We start from the raw sequence: 16,037 nt of genomic DNA on the forward strand, positions 1-16,037 counted from the left end.
ATGGCAACATAGAACATGAGGGTATAGTATTCTTAGTATAAAAATTCTGATCATAATTAAACCTAATTACATATGTTAATTTCTCACTTCTTTTATAGCCTTATATGATCATATATATTGTTAAGCATCACTGGGAAATGGAGGACGATTCTAATGGAGAGAGTGGAAAGATAATCCTTTGAAGGGAATACATTTTAGTCAATCAGAAACCATAAGTGCTTACTATGTGACAAGTAAATGATGAACATAGGCAAAAACAATCCCTGTCCTTAACAGAAGTCACATTCTATTACATGTATATTTACATTCTGCATCTTTTAAGTACAGTGGTAATCCAAGAAAGGAACTAACAGCTAGGAGAACTGAATAAGACCTCCTGTAGAAGAAAGGACTGAAGCTGAGTTTTAGAGAAGCTAGAGGTAAAAAAAACTGAGGAGAGAAATCCAGGGATGGATGATGAACAATGCAAAGACATGGGTAAAGTAGATATTCTTTGGTGTATAAAGAATAAAAATTAGGTCAGTGTATCTGGATCATAGAGTATGTAGAAGGAAGTGAAATGTTAAGAAGATTGAAAATAAAGGAAGGGGTCATGTTATAAAGAGTTTTCAATGTCAAACAGAGGATTTTATATTTAATATAGGAGATAAGTGAGTTGCTGTAATTTATTTTGTAGTGAAAGGGGGAAATGGATACAGCCAGACCTACACTTGAGGAAAATAACTTGGGAAGACAAGTGGATGGTTGGAGTAAAATGGGGAGAAATTTGAAATTGGGAAGTCAGCCAGTAGGCTAATTGCCTATATGAGGGGTGATATGCTTTGCAAATGGTACAAATGGACTTTGTACCAGTGGTGGCAGTGTCAGAAGAGAACATATAAGGTAGATATCATAAAGGTAGAAATGACAAGATTTGGCCAGAGATTGGTTAAATATGGCAAGGGAGAATGACAAATAGAATATGATGCTTAAATCTGGCTGAGTCAGTGGAATATGGTAGTATCTCCACAGTAATAGGGAAGATGTGTGGAGCAGAATTTTAAGCTAAGATAATAAACAAGAGTTTTGAACATGTTGAATTTCAGTTGTTCACAAGACAGTTGCTTTGATGTGTCTTACTAGATTAGATTTGGCAGTTGATTGGAGATCAGGAGAAAGGCTAAATTTGGGTAATTAGATTTGAGATCCATCTGCATAAAGTGAAGGATTGAATCTATTGAAGGGGATGCAGTCATTAATCAAAATAGAGAATAGAAGAATGCCCAGGACAGATGCCTTTTTAAAATAGTATTTTATTTTTCCAATTACATGTAAAGGTAGTTTTCAACATTTATTTGTCTAAGATTTTGAATTCCAATTTTTTTCTCCCTTCCCTCCCTTACTGTAACCAAGATTCCCTTTTCCAAGACAGCAAGCAATCTAATATAAGTTATACATGTATAATTATTTTTAGCATATTTCTACATGTCATGTTGGGAAAGAAAATTCAGGGAAAACCATGAGAAAGAAAAAAACAAAACAAAGTAAGATGAAAATAGTATGCTTTGATCCAAATCCAATCTCCATAGCTCTTTCTCTGGATGCAGATGGCATTTTACATTCCAAGTCTTTTGGAATTGTCTTGGATCACTGTATTGCTAAGAAGAATTAAGTCTGTCATAGTTGATCATCCCTCAATTTTGCTGTTACTGTTTACAATGTTCTCCTGATTCTGCTTACTTCATTCAACATCAATTTATGTAAGTCTTTCCAGACTTTTCCGAAATCAGTTTATTCATCATTTCTTATAATATTGCATTACATTCATATAACCATAACTTATTCAGCCATTCCCCAATTGAAGGGCATCCACTCAATTTCTAATTCCTTGCCACCACAAAAAGATGCTACAAACATTTTTGTATGTGGGTTCTTTCCCCTCTCTTTTATGATCTCTTGGCACTGCTAGATCAAAGGGTATGCACAGTTTGATAACCCTGCCAACCTGTCATGTTAGCTAATCTGAAAAGTTCGAGGTAGTATCTCAGAGGTGTTTTAATTTGCATTTCTCTAATCCAATAGTGATTTAGAACATTTTTTACATTACTATGGAGGGCTTTAATTTCTTTATTTGAAAATTGTCTATTCACATCTTTTGACCAACTTTGGGAGGTGAAGGGAATATTAGCCATGGTGGGGAAACCAAAGGAGTCCAAAATGAATATGTCTGGATGAGAAATGAGGAGATATAAATTTCAGGATACCATCAGTATGAACATTTCTCTGGTTCCGCTTTGTTTTCATGCCCCTTTCCAAAGTATGTTTTGTGTTTGATAGAATCTATCTTTTCATTTTCAATTTTAATATCTCTTGTTTTTAGATTACCATTTCTTAAATATTATTCCCTGGAGAACTATCCTTTCTGGCAGTAATTTTTTAAAAAAGAAAAAAAAAATAAGCAAAATTAATCAACATATGAATCTAGTTTGACAGGTTTTATATATTTATATATAATCTCACCTCTCATAAAAAAGGAGGGAATAGAATCTTTTTCCTTTTTGGATAAGCTTGATCATTTTAATCATAGTATTTAAATTTGGGTGTTACGTTGTTTTTCTTTTGACATTGTTATAGCTGTTTTTGTTTTCTTCCACTTTGTATCACTTCCTGTGTCCTCTTGTGCTTTTCTGTATTCATGTTTGTAGCAATACTACTAATATAATAATAATACTAATATTCCATTACATTAATGTATCATGACTTCTTTAGTTATTCCTGAGTTAGTGGGGAAATCTAATTTTTCCCCATTTTTATTGCTACTACAAAAATGCTGCTATAAATATTTTGACATATGTGGGATTTTTCCTTCTGGCTTTTCCCTTCTTTGCTACATAGTAGGCACTTTAAATATTTGTTGGTTGTTTTTCTACAGCTTATATTGATCATTCTCATCTTTTGTCATATTTACCAATTTTCTGGGTACAAGTAAATCCTCAGTTTTGTTTTAATTTTAATTTCTCCTTTAAGTGATATTGAGCAGTCTTTCATTTGTGATTATCAATAGTTTGCAATTCTTTAGAAAAACGACGATTGGGGAATGTCGATTGGTGTTTCTCTCTCCTTTGCCCTCACTTATTCCTCACCACCACCTCTCTTCCTCTCCCTCTTCTTCTCCTTCTTCTTCTCCCTCTCTCTCCTGTCTCCTTTTCCTTCTCCTTCTCTGTCTTTCTATCTCTGTCTGTATCTTCCTTCTTTCCTTCCTCACCTCCTTTCTGGTGTGTGTGTGTGTGTGTGTGTGTGTGTGTGTGTGTGTGTGTGTGTGTGTGTGTGTGTGTGTGTGTGTGTGTGTGTATCTGTAAATGTATAAAATTTTAGATAGCAGAATTTTATCTGAGATAATAGATGCAAACGTATTTTTTTTTCCTAATTGACTGCTTTTCTTCTTAGTTATATTGATTTGTTTATGTAATGGAAATGACCTATTTTATCTCTCTCTTCTATGTCTTGTTTGATTATGGAATTCATGTTTATAAGACTTTGAGGCCAACAAAGTAGTTTATCAAGTTTTTTTTCAGTGTGCAATTTTTTTATAGTGAGTTAAATTCTGAACTAAAAGTGAAAATAAAAATGTCATAATATAATATATTTCTTGCCAGCAATATTCTCTTTATTTAATATACTTTTCTGTCCAGTTTCTACAATTGACAAATTAAGCCAGTAAAGGAATACATACTTTCTTGAATTCCATTAAAAGTATTTGGCCAATCCTAACAAGTACTATTTTATATAATAGTAACATTTTAATTTAATTACTTTCTGCTTTTCATTAGTAGGCTTAATTTTTTAAGTGAATATGTACAAATTATCCTATTAGTCTAAGAGTACCAGAATGAATTATTCTAATATGTAACATTAGACGTTGACAACAAAAACACATTTTTGGTAAATGAGAGGATTTAGATTTTGAATGTTAAAATAATTGAATGTAGTATATGAGAGAAGAACAAGATCAACCTAGTTATTTTGCATTGGAGCTCAACTGTGCCATTTTTTTCACTACAATGGTACTCTAATTTCTTCTGAAAGTCATCACTATAATTGTCTTAAAGTGAATAATTTCACTTTAAGACCGTTAAAGTAGTGTTACTTCTATAATTAAGACATTTCTTTTTATTCTTTTTAGAATGATTTAGATTCAAATCCACAAAACCGAAGTCCAGAAGCTCGCCCTGGTGTTGCTTTTCCCAATCCCAAATTTCATCGCAAAGATAATCTCAACCCAAGACACCTAAATCTTCATCTTACGGCTCCCCACGCACAATATGCAGTCCCTCATCGCCATTATCAGCACTTATCCCAGCTACCAAGACAACCATTTCCAGTTCAACAGCCCTCAAATTTAAATCAGCAGCAAAATCATTTCCCTGAGCAACTGACTCAAATAACACCTCAACCAAACCAAGCAGTCCAGCAGCATAACCACTTGAATCAACAAACTCAGCAGCAACCCTCTCAACTTTCTCCTACATATCAAGTAGGTCCCAGTCATTCCTTCTTTAATAATGCAGTCTCTCATCGACCACATTCTCCTGCTGTAGATGCTGTAGTATCTGAACAGCACCCCCCTCCGATGCTGCAAGAAACTAACTCTCTGAGACCCATTGCCCAACACAACACGATGATACCCCCCACTCACTTGAATAATTTTATTGAAGAAAGTCCTCCAGGATTACCATTAGGAGAAGCTTTAGGTAAGTTTTATTTTCATTTTCCTCTCTATCTCTTAAGTTTCACTACTGAAAGTGAAAAGATAAATAATCTAAATAAGGTATTTCATATAATATACATATTCTGCATATTACTTTAAGGGGAGATTTTTTTGGTTCGTTTGTTTGATTTTTTTTTTTTTTCAGTTTAGAATAGATTACTAACTCAAATAATCAGGATTGTATTAATAATTAGCTTTGCATAGTCTGGAACATTAATGTATATACAGTTGTGCCAAATGAAAATTTTAGATGAATGATTTTATTCACTAAAATACTCTTACACATTGTCAAATCTAGGGATCTCTTGTATTCTTCCCAGAATTAATGATAGCTATTACTGGATCTTTGTGAGGAAATCCTGATAATTGGCACCAAAACCTAAAAAAAAATAAAAACAAAAACCCTCCAGTCAACTATGATTATGGTTTACACATTTTACTTTTTTTTTTTTTTTTTTTTTTTTTTAACCAGAACGTATACATGGGAATGTGGCCTTAGAAACATTAAGGCAACAACAAGCAAGAATACAGCAGTGGAGTGAGCATAATGCTTATCTTAGTCAAAGCAGTCTTCCATATCCACACTATCACCATCCTCACCTGCAGCATCTTTCCCAGCAACCTGCAGGATTACATCAACAGCCAGTTAGGGCAAACTGGAAATTTGCCAATAATGCAGAAGATGAAGCAGAAGCAACACATTCAAGGTATTTGAATATTCTTTAACGTAGCTTCTGAAGCAAAAATTCTACCCAGATTTCCTTGATCCTTGAAAATCTACTCCTTTTATTTTGAGTGGAAATATTCTTGTGGGGTGATGGTGGTGGTATGGTCAATAGATCTCTGTGAATCAGGAGGATTCATTTTCCTGAGTTCAGATCCAGCCTCACACATTTACTATCTGTGTAACCCTGTGTCCCTCAGTTTCTTCTATAAAATGAGCTGGAGAAGGAAATGACAAACCATTTCAGCATCTTTGCCAAGAAAAACCCCAATTAGGATCATGTAGAGTTAAGCAGAACTGAAAAATGACTGAAAAATATTTTTGTGAAGAAATTTGTATCAAGATTACATAAATATGGGGCAGCTAGGTGGCACAGTGGGTATAGCACCAGCCTTGAGTCAAGATGACCTGAGTTCAAATTCAGCCTCAGACATTTACTTAGATACTTGTGAGCTTGGGTAAGTCACATAACTCCAATTATCTCTCTCCACCCCCCCTCCAAAAAAAGGAAAAGATTTCACTAATATTAAGGTTTCTGATGAGGGTTTAGAATCCAACTCCTTTGTTTCCAGAGCTAAGCTGTTTCTACTGTACCTGATTAGATCCAATGAGTTTTTAAATCTTTTCTTTTCTTTTTTTTTTTTTTTTTTTTTTTTTTTTTTTGGCTGAGGCAATGGGGTTAAGTGACTTCCAGGGTCATACAGCTAGAGAGTTTTCAAATCTTGATGCACCTTCACAATATCTCTTTCATCTCTTCCCTTCTTTCCACTTAAATGACTCTCATTTCTATAACAACTTTGTAATTAGACTCCCAGTTCTCATTCCTTCTCCTATTAACCCTTCTTCACACTTCTGCCTAAATAATATCCCAAAGAGCAGAAGACTTAGCATGTCATTACTCTGCTTAAAATCTCCAGTATTCCTTATTGCCTGTGGGATAAAATAAAAACTGTTCGGCTTATCATTTAAAACCTTTTAAATATCTGATTCTATCCTACCTTCTAGGTTTATTTCACAATACTCCCCTTTTCAGGCTCTACATTTCTTCCAAATGAAACTACTTGTTTTTATTTTTCTCCTTCACCTGATAGTTTTGGATTTTGGCTTTTTTATTCTTTTGAATTCTCATTTTGGAGTTTTTTTTGAGGGTTAATGGTGAAATTTTTTTGCAGTTTCTAACTTGATTTTTTATTCTAACATTAGAACTGGTCGGTTTTATTTTATAATTTCTTAAAATATGATATACAGGATTTTTTTATTTGTTCATGGGTCTTCCGAGCATTATGATTCCCGAATTACTTCTCAGCTTATTTTCCAGGTCAGTTGTTTTTCCTAAAAGGTATTTCACTTTTTTTTTTTCCTCAGTCTTTTGACTTTATTTTTGTCATTTTTTGATGTCTCATTGAGTCAATTCTTATTTTCATTGAATTATTATTTTAGCAAGGTTTCACATCTCTTTTATCAAGCCATTAATTCTCATATCTTTCTTTGATAATTTTCATTTGATTTTGAAAATCATTTCATCTCTTTCTTTAACTCATCTATGAGTTCTTTTGGGGCTTGTATCAAATCTTCCTTTTTTATGAGGTTTTGTTTTTAAATGTTTTCAAGTTATTATCTTCTATGTTTGAATCTTGAGCTTCTCTATTACCATGGTAGGTTTTTCGTTTTTTTTTTAATGATCAAGTTCTTTTTTTTGCTTGCTCATTTTTCTAGCCTCTTCTTGATTTTGGACTTTGTTATTCTTAAACTCTGTTTAGTTTTAGGGGAGTGGGGAATGATGTCAAACCTCAGATTCTATTATTACATTGCTAGTAAGTATCTGAGACCTGATTGGAACTGACTCTAGACCCACAATACTATCCACTATGCCCCCTCTTAAAAATAGTAGGAGTTTAAAATACTTTTTGAATTGGATGGTTTTATGTGTCAGAGTCATATGAATGATAGGCAGCTTTTCTTCCTCTCCCTTGTGTCTGATCTACCATCTGTTTTCTTCAGAAAAGAAAGAGCCTCATGTGGAACTCAGCCCAACAACTTACTTATTGATTTAGTTTATTAAGGGGCTAACCTGTGACATATTAAAATAAGTGACTTGCCTAGGGTCCCCTATTACTAGTAATATCAGAGACAGGATTTGAATGTGTGTCTTCCTGACTATTAAGCCCAGTATTTAGTTTATTGCACAATATTGTCTCTATCTACTGTAGTAATAACTCAAAAAAATGATTAAGAAAAATATTAAGGATGAAGGGCCTGTCCTTCTTCAGGTTTGGAATCACTTTTAATGTATTTTATCCAAAACTTTTATCCAAAGTACAATTAATTTTTCCAATTAGTACATTTTTTTGAATAAATTTAAATCTAAATTCACTACTATGATTTCATTTGTATTATTATATTATTATGCTTGTGAAACCATATTTATACTGTTTAATGCTTGAAATATTTAATATGCAAAAGAGTTTTTATTTCTTCCTTGGTATAACTTATCCTTTTTCATCAGGTTTCAAGACTTGCTCAGAGAGCTGGCTCATCATGATCAAAGTGAAACACGGGACCTAGCTGAAATGCCACCACCTCAGTCAAGACTTTTGCAATATAGACAAGTTCAAACTAGAAGCCCACCAGCAAACCCTTCTTCTTCATCTAATTCAAATCATAGTGGCCAATTTTCTAACTTCAACGACAACATTAGAGACATTGAAATGGCCAGCAACCCAGCATTTCAGCAACATCTGCCACCCCAAATATATAATCCCTCATTTTCAATACCGTCTGAAAACCTTACCCCTCCTCCTTTGAAATACCTGCCACCAGATGGATCCTGGACTTTTGCTAATTTACATCAGAATCACTTAATGGGACAGGGATTTCACTATAGCCTACCGCCATTACCCCACAGACCACAACAGAACTCTTTTATACAAATTCAGAATCAACATGTGGTTGGTCAGGAGCCATTTCACCCACTGTCATCTCGTGTGGTATCTGCTTCTTCGCTCCACAGCTTAGAAGAGGTATAGTTATATTCTATCCCCTCTTCCATTCTTCATTATTCACTTGTTTATGTGATTTTGGAAGGATAACTATTCATGAGTGTGATGGTAGACAGCTACTATTGGATTAAAACAAGTTCACAGACATATAAATTTTTTTTTAATAGATGTTGAGTAATTTTTGCTAGTTATTAGACTTCTCTTATTTTCTATCCTCTTTCCTTATGATCTTTCAGAATTGTGTTGTGATTATAATATTTGAACTATAAAGCCTCCCAAAACCTTTGATTGCTATATTCTAGAACTACACATTAGATGACGTGTAGTTGTCACTCCTTTGAGTACTCTTTCCTCTTCTAGTGTGGAAAAAACATTTTTTACTGTCAGTTTTTTTTTTTCTTCCATTTCATATCATAACTCTTAAATCTAAGAAATTTGGACTTTCTAAAATTTGAAATTTCTTTATAGTATTTGGTTTGTAGTGTTCTGTTTATTTTGTTAACCATTTCTTTACTTAGGACTCATTTATTCCTACTTTGTATTAATGGTTTATGGATTCTGGTGATTCTGTGTTCAACTTTTTCAGGTCGTTAATGATAAGTTAGATGAAAATGCTTGTGGTAAATTGAATTTCTGCCTTGAAATATTTATACTGTTCAGTATAAAATATGTATGCACATACATATATGTGCTAGTTTCCAGTTTTATAGTAATTTTTATATCATTTTTATAGCTATTTAAATGTACTTTATACATTTTTAATACTATCTGTCCTCAACTTGTCTTTCCAGCTTCATTGGGTATTACTCCCCCTTCCTGTACTCTGCAGTCCAGCTAAACTGGAATTCTCTTTCATCCTCACATATGACACTCTTAACTTCTTTCCTATACCCCATAGTGATGGTCCCTTATACCCAAAATGTACTTTTCTTTTTTCCCGCTTTATAAAGTATTTTTCTTCCTTTAAAAAATTACTCATCTTCTTCTTAAGAAGTACCATATTCTTTATGAAGTCTTTCCTAATCCTCCGTGATTTCTAATTACTTCTTTATTGAACTACTTTATATTTAATAGTTTGTACATACAGACAATTCTTGCTTTACCTAATGTTGTATTATACAAATCTCACTTTATGTAAAGAATTCTGGAAGAAATCCTTATTCCAAAAACATGCCTGTGTTAACTTTACCTGTATAGTATTATTTTCTATCTCTCTGTCCCTCTGTCTTTGTGTTTCTGTTATATCTCCACTCTTGCCTTCTCTACTCCAAGCTGCCCCTTAGCTTGGTACTCTGGGACCTCCTACTCCCTCTCTTGTCACTAACCTCCTCCCCCAAACCCCAAAACTCTTCCATGTGAAAACAGAAGAATGGATATACATAGAGACTCACACCACTGCCACTAGATTGGTGGATTGGCTTAAGACCTCTGGTGCTAAGAGAGAATACCTTTGCCCTTCAATTTTGATAGCTGAGAGGAGTATGAACTAAAGTGCAGAGAGACATAGACAGGAGAATAACTAGAAGTCTATTGCACTACTCTAGGAGTAAGGTTATGAAGGCCTATATCAGGATGGTGACAAGGTCAGAGAAGAGAAGAGGAAAATAGAGGCAATGTTGTGAAGGTAGAAATGACAGGAAGATAGAAATGATTGGATATAGAGAATGAGACTGAGGAACTAAGGGTGATATAGAGTGTAAGTTTGGATGACTGGGAGAATGATGCTACCCTTGACAGTAAAAGAGAAGTTATAAAGAAGGAGGGATCTAAGGAGTAAAATAATAAGTTAAGTTTTGAATATTATTGAATTTAAGATGTCTATAAAGCATCTAGCTTAAGATGCCTAATAATCATTTGAAAATATTAAAAAGGAGATCAGGAGAAGAGATGATCAGCAAAGTCAAAGGCTACAGAACTCAGTAATCTTGAGAATTCTGAGAAAAGGTAGGTTAGGTAATAAATGAATTGTTGATAACTTATTGATAATTGGAAAGAGCAGTTTCAGTTAAAAACTAATAGAGAGTTATGAAAAATGTGAGAGGAAAGGTATTGGAGCCTTCTGCCAGATGTTTAGCTCTGCATATTTGCCTTCTGTCTGTCTGGGCTTAGGAACCAAGTGTTTGTTACTAGTCCTTGCATGTCTCTCACTCTCTCCTTGGGGGAAATATTAAGGCTAAATATATAAATTTGGGAGATATTTGCATAGAGATAGAAAATATCATAGATGGAAGTTTGATTTAAAAACAGCAAGGGGAAGTTGAATGTTTCAGTTGCAATTAGAATCTGTAATTCCAATAATACTAACACTTTTTAAAGATTTCTGCTGAAGTTTCAGATGCCCTTTCTGCACATTTTGAATACTTTCTAGGCAGAATTTTAGAAGAATCCTCTTTTGGTGGTTTTTCAGGTCAGGAGAGAGTAGAGGTTAGTCTGTGTCAGGTAGTTGACCAGTTTAGCACAGAGCAGGTCTGCAGCAAGTAAAAGGACCTAGCAATATTAATGATGATTTCATCAATATATCCTGATTTCTTTCAGATGTTTTCAGCTGAGGTAGCACATCTTAGAACATTATTACAAGCATCACTGAATAGGGAATCCATACTCATAGTAATCGCCACTTATTAGATTTTTTAGAAGATATAGATTGCAAATATCAACTTTTATGAAAATGAACTAGACTTTTAAATAGTAATGTCTGGTTTTATTAAACAGATCCAGGAAGATTTTAATTTTATGGGTAACAGAATTTTTAAGAACAAATATGAAACATCAAAAATATACAAGAAGCTTCCTGTATTTACATACCAAGTAAGACTTAACATCCTCTATATTACTTTTCATGAAATAACAAAAACAGCTTGACTGTATTGCCAGATACAAATATCTTATGTTATTATTTAACATCCCAGCTGATGAAGAGAACCCAGTCAGTCCCTTACTCAGGTTTGGATTTGTTTCAGGCATTTTAATAAATATTGAGTACTAGATACAGAAAAATACTAGTCTGGGGTGGGGGACAGGGGGTGGGTGGGAATCTCTCTCTCTCTCTCTTTCTCTCTCTCCCTCTGTTTCTCTCCCCCCTCCCTGTTTTTTGTTTGTTTGTTTGTTTTGTTTTTTGAAGAGGGAAGAGGCACTTGGGGTTAAGTGACTTGTCCAAGGTTACTTAGCTACTATGTGTTAAAAGTGTCTGAAACTGGGTTTGAACTCAGGTCCTTCTGATTCCAGGGCTAGTGTTCTATCTACTGCACTATCTGGCTGCCTTGGAATATACTTCTATAATAAATTTTAGTATTTCATAAATATAACTTTGTCCTGAAGACATAGCACATCTATAATATTATCTAGATTTATAAGAAATGTGATTAAAACTTATTCTACAATTAAAGACTCATCTCTTTTTTCTTTCCTTTTTTTAAAGGTCAAACATGTACATTCATTTTTTTCCCCCATATTTTCATGTGAGTCACGTTGGGAGAGAAAAATCAGAACAAAAGGGAAAAATCATGAGGAAAAAAAATTAGGGGAATAAAGGGTGAAATTAGTATGCATTGATCCGCATTCATTCTCCATAGTTCTCTCTCTGGATGTGATTTTTTTTTTTTTTTTTACATCCAAAGTTTATTGGAATTGCCTTGGATTGCTGAGAGGAATCAAGTCTCTCAAAATTAATTATCATACAATCTTGATGTTTCTGTGTACAATATTTTTCTGGTTCTGCTTGCTTCGTTCAGCATCAGTTCATGTAATATTTTCAGGCTTTTTTAAATTCTAAATTTTCTAAATTCAGCCCTTCATTTTTTTATAGAACAATAATATTCCATTACTTTCATATACCATAATTTATTCTGCCATTACCCAATTGATGACCATCCATTCATTTTCCAACTATTTGCCACCACAAAAAGAGCTCTTACAAACATTTTTGCACATGTGGTTCCTTTTCCCTTTTTTATGATTTTTTTTGGGATATAGAATCAGTAATGGCACTGCTGCACCAAGACTACATACAGTTTTACAGCCCTTTGGACATAGTTTCAATTCATTCTCCAGAGTGGTTGGGTCACTTCAAAATTCCACCAACAATGCATTACTGTCCCAGTTTTCCTATGTCCCCTCCAACACCTATCATTATCTTTTCTTATTGTTTTAGCCAATCTGATAGATGTGAGATGCTACCTCAGAAGTATTTTAATTTTAATTTTTCTAATCAGTAGTGATTTAGAGCATTTTTTCATATGTCTATAGATAGCTTTAATTTCTTCTGAAAATTGTTCATGTCTTTTAACCATTTATCAGTTTGGGAATGACTTTTATTTTTATAAATAGTCAGTTCTTTGTGTATCTTATAAATGAGGCTTTTATCAAACACTGGCTGTAAAAATTGTTTCTCAGTTTTCTGCTTCCCTTCTAATTTTGGTTGCATTGGTTTTGTTTGTGCAAACCCTTTTTGATTTAAAGTAATCAAAATTATCCATTTTGCATTTCATAGTGTTCTCTATTTCTTCTTTGGTTATAAATTCCTCCCTTCTCCAAAGATCTAACGGAAGGTTTAAGGGGAAATTCTGCCTTTCCTCTGCATAAATAATAATTCATACAAGTAATTCTGAGATTACTGCCCTGATATCAGTTTCCCTTTAACAGGTATAGATCACAAGTTCTAAAGTTAAAATTTTAAGAGAGTGAAGAAATGGAGACAATGAGCATAGACAACTTTCTTTCTAGGAATTTGGTAAGAAAGCAAAATAATACAGGATAATAGTTTAAGGAAGACCTCCCTTTTTTAAAATGGATGGGGGAAACTTGGACATGATTGTAGGAAGTAGAAAAGCATCAACTAAATAGAGAAATATTGAAGATCAGAAAAAGGGTAATGATTATAGAGGCAATTTGCTAGAGAAGACAAAGTAGGATAGGAGAAAGGTTAGTTACATAGAAAGGATTTGGCGTTTTTTTAGTGAAAGGGCCACCTTTTTACTTGAGACTGTAATAATGGAAGAAAGAATGGTAGGCCTTTGTTTTCTTCAAGAAAGATTATTCAAGGTCCTCAATTGAAAAGAGTAGAGGAGAGATGAAAGGAGAAGCTTGGGAAAAAAAAAAAGGAATATAGAGTATATTTATTCCTAGATTATGCCCAACATCTGTTCCTTTTTTCCTATTCAAGTACTGCTGTATGAAGCTGGAGGAAATGCCACTCTGGATTGGATCCCTTATAAATTTGTATTCTCTGATTTTACCTGGGCTTTTACTGCAGCAAGGCAGTCCTAATTTTGCTAATTTTCTGTCTAGTTCACCGCTGCAGATGTTCCAACTCTTCTCATCTCTTCTCAAGAGTTTTCATAACAGCTGCTTCCCTAGTCTTCTTAATTTAATTTTTTGTACTTCATCAAATACTTCACCAACCCCCCCACCCCCACCCCCACCCCCACAAAAGATTATTTGCCAAGAGCTCTGCTTTCTCTTATTATGTGACAATCCTCTGAAATCGCCCTCTATTATGTTCTCTTTGATTCTAGTGTTTGATAAAGAGGGAACTTTCTACTGGAACACTGAGAGAGATCTTTCATATTTTACTAATGACTTGTTATTCAATTATATTTTAAGGTTGACTAATTTATGGAAGAGACTTTTTCTGGAGTTTATCTTTCTATATGCTATTGTTGCCTAGATTTTTGTTAATAGGATATAGTAGCTCTCTTTTACATAAAGCAATTGCATTTGATCTTAATATATACTTAGAATGAAATTAATTTCATTAAGGATATTAGATCACTTTAATCTCTTTCCTTTATTTTCTTAAAGCTTTTTATTTACAAAACATGTGCATTGGTAATTTTTCAACATTGACCCTTACAAATTTTTCTCTCTGTTCCCCCCACTCCTTCCCCTAGATGGTAGTCTAATACATGTTAAACATGTTAAAATATATGTTAAATCCAAAATATGTATGCATATTTATACAGTTATCTTCCTGCACAAGAAAAATCGGTAGATCACTTTAATCTTAATGCTTAACTTACATTTGATGTAGCTTGTACTACTAAAAAAAAGTGTTAATCAGAGTGTTTACTGGAATATTGAAGATTTTGGAGTTGTTATCTTACGGTATCTTATTTAAAATAATTTTTCATGAGTAATGAAATTATGTTTAAGATGATCATCTACTTTTTAAAATAAATTCTATGTTAAAAAAGACAGAACAATAAATTTTTTAGGAAGTATCACCAAGTCCATCTTGTGAAGCTAGAAGTTTTCTTGGCATCATAGCTTAGAAATTACTTGGGAAAGAATCTTTCAGTTTCACATTTGCACATATTATGAGGCAACAGTTTTATCTTGAGCTACTTCATCTACTTAAAGAGGGAAGTTATTTTTTAATTAAATTGCCATACGTTTTTGCGTACACTAAGTAGTTTTAGTCTTTCATGGTAGGTTTTGCTTGGAAATATTTTTTGGTAATTCTTGAGTTACAAATCATAAGTAGTTTGCTTATATGTTAGAAACTGGCTACAAAAGTCCTATTTTCTTCATTGTGTGAACAATAATATTATTATAGAAGTTCCTTTTTTATATGTTAGAAATTTCTAAAAATAATAATTCATCTTGTCTATCTGGAATAAATCAATTTTTACTGCTATCCCAGGGATGAACAATTGTTCATTATGTAAGGTCTTTGAAATTTTTGATCTTGTTGCATACCTTTAACCTTCTTAAAATCTTCTATTCTTTTTTGCAGTCTTTGTCTAATAGCTCTAGGAAGATTTTCCTATGTGTTTTCTGTAAAATGTTTCACAGTGAAAATTGGAAACAGAACATTTCAGATAAATTTTATATTCTACATGATCTGCCATGAGAAATAGTGAGATTTTAGCTACTAATTTTGATAACTATATACTGGAAGACTAATTTCTTAATATCAGATATTTACTGTGTAACTATATGGATGATAGTATTAAATCAGCAAAGATACAGCAGGAGTGATTAGCAAATTAATGAATTATGGTTCTGGTTGCACTTTTTGGTATCTACTGGTTTATTGCTGAGATTTTTATTTATTCAAGAAAGATGTTTTGCTTTGGTTAAGCATATTAATAATAACTAGATTTAAATTTCTACCTATTCTTTTATTAATAATTATTATACTATTAATATAATAATTCTATATATCAAAAGGTTGTTCTCTGTTAAAGCCACAACAAAGTGGCTTTAATAAATATCTTAGTGTGCTAATATCTGTAATCATAAATTCTTAAACAGACAGGTGATTTTTTTGTTATGGTTTTGTTTACATGTGACTTCACTAATTTAGAGAATTCCCAGTGAAAGCCCCCTGTCTAAATATAGCTTTGCATCTATTCTGCAGCTCTTTCTAGTGTTAGAGAATGAGTCCCTTGAAAAATTTGGTAATTTTCCTACCATACAACCAATATGTCATAGAGACAGGACTTGAAATCCAGAGTTTCTAAACTTCTAGGAATTCTCACTAGCCACTGCTCCAATGCTGCTTCTCAGATGATGATCTTTTATAATAGAAATATGCAGAAAATACTAATTCATGATTTGTCCCTTA

General features: G+C 33.2%; 1 protein-coding gene across 5 annotated transcripts in view; it reads left to right on the forward strand.

Moving 5' to 3' along the window:
- The window catches only part of HELZ (helicase with zinc finger), a 268,358-nt gene that overhangs the window by 217,644 nt on the left and 34,677 nt on the right, over positions 1 to 16,037 (forward strand). For 4 of the 5 annotated variants that reach the window (XM_074260562.1, XM_074260566.1, XM_074260564.1 and 1 more), the window contains 3 exons: positions 4,163 to 4,730; positions 5,220 to 5,454; positions 7,978 to 8,491. In XM_074260562.1, coding sequence (XP_074116663.1) covers positions 4,163 to 4,730; positions 5,220 to 5,454; positions 7,978 to 8,491 — 1,317 coding nt within the window. Of the gene's footprint in view, positions 1 to 4,162; positions 4,731 to 5,219; positions 5,455 to 7,977; positions 8,498 to 16,037 lie in introns of those variants that run through there. The other variant, XM_074260567.1, reaches the window with a different exon arrangement.

This window comes from Sminthopsis crassicaudata, chromosome 4, assembly GCF_048593235.1.
Source record: "Sminthopsis crassicaudata isolate SCR6 chromosome 4, ASM4859323v1, whole genome shotgun sequence".
In the NCBI taxonomy this organism is placed as follows: domain Eukaryota; kingdom Metazoa; phylum Chordata; class Mammalia; order Dasyuromorphia; family Dasyuridae; genus Sminthopsis; species Sminthopsis crassicaudata.